The 5,795-nt window shown below is 43.5% G+C and overlaps 1 protein-coding gene across 1 annotated transcript; it reads left to right on the forward strand.

Moving 5' to 3' along the window:
• The first annotated feature begins 967 nt into the window (after positions 1 to 967).
• On the forward strand, positions 968 to 4,547 carry LOC126568080 (zinc transporter 10). The gene is made up of 5 exons (XM_050224498.1): positions 968 to 1,156; positions 2,800 to 3,457; positions 3,523 to 3,648; positions 3,722 to 3,900; positions 3,980 to 4,547. The coding sequence occupies exons 1-5, from the start codon at positions 968 to 970 to the stop codon at positions 4,499 to 4,501; spliced, it is 1,674 nt and encodes a 557-aa protein (XP_050080455.1). The 3' UTR covers positions 4,502 to 4,547.
• The last annotated feature ends 1,248 nt before the right edge of the window (positions 4,548 to 5,795 follow it).

Consider the following 5,795-nt stretch of genomic DNA (forward strand, 5'->3'; position numbering starts at 1 on the left):
GAAAAACAATGCATTCACAACAACAGTGACCCAACCGTTGGTGGAGTATGTAAATAATTTGTTTAGTCTGGTGACGATGCAAATTTCATGCAGCTCCAATGAGACCAGAGTGCTACATGTCTGTTGAATGTTTTCCTTATGTTTGTTGACTATACGCAAGAGTAGAAGCAATAAAGTAGCATAAAAAACCATTCTCTTTGTGCAAGTTTTTTTTAAAAAATTATTTTAAATGAGCTCCACCTTCTAAGAATGTGGTTTTAGTATGCAATATTTGGATAAAGGCAGAATATAAAGCAATCGAAAAAAAAAGAAAATATCATTTCAAAGAATTTAAAACTGGTTTCAGCGAAAAGAGAAATACAATTAAAATAAACCCCTGCAGGAACCCTGCAGCGAAGGGAGTACAATCCTTCGTTGGAATGCTTCAACGAAGGGAAGTTTTTTTGAGGGAGGAATATAATTCTGATTTATGCAAGCCTCATTAGGTTGAATTCAAACTGAGCAGTATGATTAAATGGGCTTTCGCACGTCATATTTTTAGTGCTCCCTAAGAACATTTTGTTGGCGCGAAAAATTCTTCAATAGTTTATTAACTAAGAATGGTTGTAATTGGAGCATTTCTTAGTATGATTCGTCCAGGAATTGTGAAAAGAAGAGGAAGACATTAGGAGGTCCTAAAGGGTTTATCATTTCAGGCCTTTTGTGAATTTGAGTTTCCTTATAGTTCATATTTTGGTTTATGAAGGCTTTAAGAGGCACTCCGCCTAAGGTTCTAGTACGTTTTCATAGATTAAACACACATGCTGCACTCACATGAGTTACTCTTATCTTCAAAAGTAACGCCAGATTTTACACTTATTTTATTTCCAGACCTAATGAAGAGGTATCACAAAAAGAGCTTTTATATGTGAAGGATCGGTGAGGTGGATTCAGTGCCGCTTTAGATTCCCCCAAAAACATCCACAAAATGCCAATGAAGGAGTGGATTTACCGGTTGCAGCCCGTGCAGCTCTACATCGTACTAGCCCTTTCTTCCGTCTACTTTCTGGTGCAGCTGTTCCTGAGCCATGTTTCCCATTCGCTGGTACTGCTGGTCGCTTCCTACCATATGCTTTGCAACATCGTCGCCCTCATTGGCTGCATCTTGACGATAAAGGTAAGTTTTGTTTTGATTGTTTTACGCCGAGGGTTTTCTGTTGGACTTTTGGATGAAAATTATTGATTAAGTATTCATCTTCGGTTCGGTTCGGTGTGTTTGCCGACCTCGATTACGTGCTTCAGCAGTTCGTTATGACATTATTGACACTTCGCTAGAGTAGTGATTAAGACCCGATCAGATGGTACCAAGGTTGAGAGCTGCATTAGCAATTAAGGCAGATGGACGTACCTTCGCGCACGGCGGTGGAATAATTGATGTGGTCCAATTGGAACCAGTTCCAAACCGACCTGGTAGTCTGACTGGCTGGCATTTGCAATGAACCGTATGTATGTACGCCGGTCGCGATAATCATAATGTAAATCGTACGGGAGAATAAAAACACACAAATCTCCTAACCATGCTAATAAATGTAGTATGCAATCGGGAGGTATTCGAGCTCGCTGGGCTTTAGCAGTTGCGGCGCATCCAACTCCGAACCGCCCAGTGAATAACGAGCTGACTTTCGCTTTCATACCTTCTGCGCTCGACAGTGAATGTGCAGTTTGCACAGTGATCCGAGTTGAAGGCGCGTGGCGCATTTGTTTGCGTTTGTCGAGTCATAATTAAACGCATCGTAGCCTGGAAGTCGGGTAGGGCATAATATGGCAATCATTTTCCACTTCGTGGTGGCAAAGCGGGAGATGCATTAGTGGCACTGCCCCGTGTGTGTGTGCAGTTTATGCGATTTCATCTATTCATTGTATCTGTGTTAGATTTTCATTTTTTTCCCTCCAATTCCGCTCGCTTCCTACTATCTGGTACATTAACGGCTCTTGAAGCGATAGAAATTATGCACCCATTATCAGTGCAGCGGGATGCCTTTGTTACGCTTGTTCTCATATTGCTAACCCCATTTCTTTCCCTGTATTCGCGAGCGAAAGACACAACAATGCGATACGAAACTAGGCAGCAGGATTAAGGGAAAAGAAATGTTTGAGAGCTGCAGCGGAAGAAAATCCGGTATGCTATGCGGATTGCCTAACTAGCGGGCGTCAAGCATGGTTTACCGTTTGGATGGTGGAAAGCGCTTATGATCGTGATGTAGCATTTATTTTTCCCTTTCTTAACAGATATTTCGAGTTTTTGTTTTGCTCTTGTTTGGATGTAAAAGGCTTGTTGAGTTTTCAAATAGGCTTTTCATTTTAAATGGCCTACAAAAGTACTTCTTGCACGAAGAGCATTAACGATTGAATAGTATGCAGCACACTTGGCATGGGATTTTCCCATCAGTTGCTAAGCGATTTACGAGCCCACCAGTGGACATTAGAGAATAGTTTCTCCGTCAAAAGTACCACACTTATGTCGGCGCTTCCGACAAGGGTGTTGATTGATCTTGATGCCAAACCCTCTGTAGAAATAGTTATCGCTCGTTAGATATTGCTTACCCAACGATATCAACGGTTTGCCAGCTTACGTAATGAGATTAGGACCCCGATAACAACGCATAGCAACAACGATATACCGAACAAGCGAATATTAATTGTCCATTGTACTACCACCCCCCTCATAATGGCGTGATAATAATGATACTCTTTCGGTGCGCCTTACTGTCTGAAATGTATTGATTAATGTACTCTTCCTCTTCTTCTCATTATGAACAGAAAAGTGCCATACCGTCTGGACGGGAAGCTTGTCCATTGAAGCCGGACGCACGTTCCGTCTCACAACAGCTAACGGCTGGTTCAGATGGGTCAGAAAAATTCGCCGAAGTTCCCCTTGCCAGTCAAGACACGACGGATGGAAGCAAAACCAGCTCAGATGGTGGTGGCGATGGGGGCAAGGGTGAAGAATCCGCGATGGAGATCAAGCACAACGTAAAGGTGAAAGCGCGTCAGGCAAGGGAAAGCACCCTTAAGAATACGTTCGGTTGGACACGCATCGACATCCTAACAATGTTGGTGGTGTGCATCTTTATGGCATCGTTTTGCTTTTCGGCGATCATTGAAGCACTGCAGACGCTGTCCCACATTCATCACCAGGATGCGATGCACTTTCCGGAGCATATACTAGTCCTAGGAGCGATGGGGTTGATACTGAATGGGTTTTGTTATCTCTTGATCGGTGGGTATACGTACCATCAAGGAAGCTTTCTGTACATCACATCGAGTGGAAATGTGATCCTGGATCACGTTGTTACTGGGGATGGTGTTCGCAAGGGTGATCGACGACTTTCGGGCTCGAGACGGCAGGTTTCACCTTCGCAACTTCGTGATCAATCCAAGCGTCAGAGTGTGCGTGAGCTGATGCGTGATATTTGCAGTAAGTCGTTGAATGGCATATGAACAATTAAAATTTTATGGCATCTAATCCGTCGTTTGTTCCAGGTACTGTGATCGTCATTATTTGCTCACTGATCGTGTACTACACGACGGAGGAAACGGCCAAGTTTGTGGATCCAGCTCTTTCGATTGTTTCCTGTATTATCCTGCTAACTCTGAGTTATCCATACAGTAAGTCTCTTAGAAATGTCTATCCTTAAGAAGTCCTATTAAGTTTATTCATTTTATTTCTTCTCCTATATAGTGAAAGAATCGGGCATGATTCTGCTTCAAACTATTCCTGACACGATCGATATAGAAATCTTCAAGAAAACACTGCTGGACGGCTTTAAGGATATTGTCAGTGTGCATGATCTTCACATATGGCAGCTGAGCGGGAATCAGTACGTCTCGACGGTGCACATTATCTTTGACAACCCGAAGGTAAGCGCCCAACAAACAGCATCATCTGGGCTACAGTAAAACAACTTTAGCTAATCTTCGCCCCAATAATTCTTTTCAGGTATTTCTTAAGATCCACAGCGATGTGATTGAGTTTTTCCACGAACAAGGCATCAATCAAGTTACCATTCAGCCCGAGTTTAAAGCGACGGACGAAAGACGAACCCTTGGCAATTGTCTCGAGGGTTGTTTGATCCAGTGCCGTACAATTGCCCAGTGCGCTAGCCGTACGTGTTGTGATACGATGTCACAAGAAGAAGCCGCCAATGTGCCATTACTGACGGAAGTAGTTGATCGGCCACGAACGGACTGCTCGCATGAACCGAAAGGTAGTGAAGTGATTCAAATGAACGCACTCACGGCAGTGAATTCCGACGAGCAGACTACTAGTACCGTTCAAGTGGCCAATGTTTCGTGTGAGTCAATGGCCACTGAAGCACGTGAAGGAGATAACCGTAAGCTAGAGACAGACAATGTCTCTCAATCAAACGAAGTCGAGGGCAGCGACTCAGCCACAGTACAAATAAGCCCAGTTAAGACTGAATGCCAGGCGCAAGAGACGGAAGGTGATAAGAGCACGTAAATAAGAGAGTATTGCCACTAGAATGGAACAACAGTCCTGAGGCGCTCTATCATGAGCGTTGGGCGAAAGTAATTGAACTAATCGATTGTATTTTAATTATAACGTTTAACGATAGCATATGAGTGTGTGAGAATATTTTGTTCCAAACATCCGCTCATTCATCGGGCGGATAGCCATATTGCTTATTACGTTATGAGGAGCAGAACAAAAAGTGTCGAAATGGTTGTGCGTGAAAATGTTAAAATTGCATTTTACTTTCCTAGAATTAAGATAAAGTTTTACAATTAACACCGAAAAAACGTGTCTTTGTTGATTCGTTAAGAAAGAAACGGAAACATTAGTTACGAAACGAAACGGCGGTTCGAGCAATTTAAGTATTCGGTTAAATATTCGAGCAATGGTTTGTGTGCTGCTGATTGCATACTTTCAGGCGGTCTAATTATTTTCCACTCATTTTCGCTGTGTAAACGGAATGGTTCCTTTAAGTAATTTTGTCTGCAGTTTCAGTGTTAAAAATCTGCAGTTCGGTTAACAAATTGTGCATCTTCATTTTCTGGAGCATGTTCAACGATTCGACGCATAAAAAATAATGTTCCATTGTCAGCATAGTCCGAGGGAACTCCCAGAAAAGGAATTTATTCTTCGGTTGGTACGGTTCCCTCACACAGTTACCGTTAAAGCGCCGCAAACCTGTGTACCGTCGAGCATAACGTGATGGCTTTTTGCTGCAGATTCCAGATCAAACCCTGCGGACTAAACTTTCGACCAGATGCGCATCCGATCCCGGGTCTAATTGCTCAATTATGTAGCGCCAAAGGTTTTCGGAGGGTAATTGAAAGCTTACCCTTCTTGTGGCCGATTGGAAAACATTGCCACTGGCGCGAAAGTGACTGGTGCTGGGAAATGGAGCGTAGGTAGACACACTGTTTCGGCTAGAACACGGTTCGCTTCGCTTTCTACGAGACGAGTGCACCGGTAAGGCAATATCGTACCGTTTCGCGTCCACGGGGTTATTGAAGTACTGAACGCTCCGCACAGCGAGAACGGTCTATAAATTGCCGGCTCGTCTACTTCATACTGCAGACGTATCTTTATTTGGTGCAGTCTAGCAGTCTGGGGCGAGAGTTCGACAGGACGCACGTGCCCGACAGGATGCAACATGCAACGCCAAAGAAGAAGGGTCTGCACCGTTAACGGTTATTGCGCTGTTTTTCGTTTCAAAGCGCTCACATCCATACCTTCGTACACTCACGAAAAAGCAGCTCATCACGGTAGAAGTTTGTTTTTTTCCATT

Source organism: Anopheles maculipalpis, chromosome 2RL (assembly GCF_943734695.1).
Source record: "Anopheles maculipalpis chromosome 2RL, idAnoMacuDA_375_x, whole genome shotgun sequence".
Lineage (NCBI taxonomy): Eukaryota > Metazoa > Arthropoda > Insecta > Diptera > Culicidae > Anopheles > Anopheles maculipalpis.

Excerpts from the sequence above, each read along its gene's own strand:
- LOC126568080 (XM_050224498.1), top strand. The coding sequence starts at position 968 with ATGCCAATGAAGGAGTGGATTTACCGGTTGCAGCCCGTGCAGCTCTAC. Across the intron at positions 3,649-3,721 it reads AACTCTGAGTTATCCATACA|TGAAAGAATCGGGCATGATT; the intron begins GTAAGTCTCTTA and ends TCTCCTATATAG. Across the intron at positions 3,901-3,979 it reads TTATCTTTGACAACCCGAAG|GTATTTCTTAAGATCCACAG; the intron begins GTAAGCGCCCAA and ends AATTCTTTTCAG.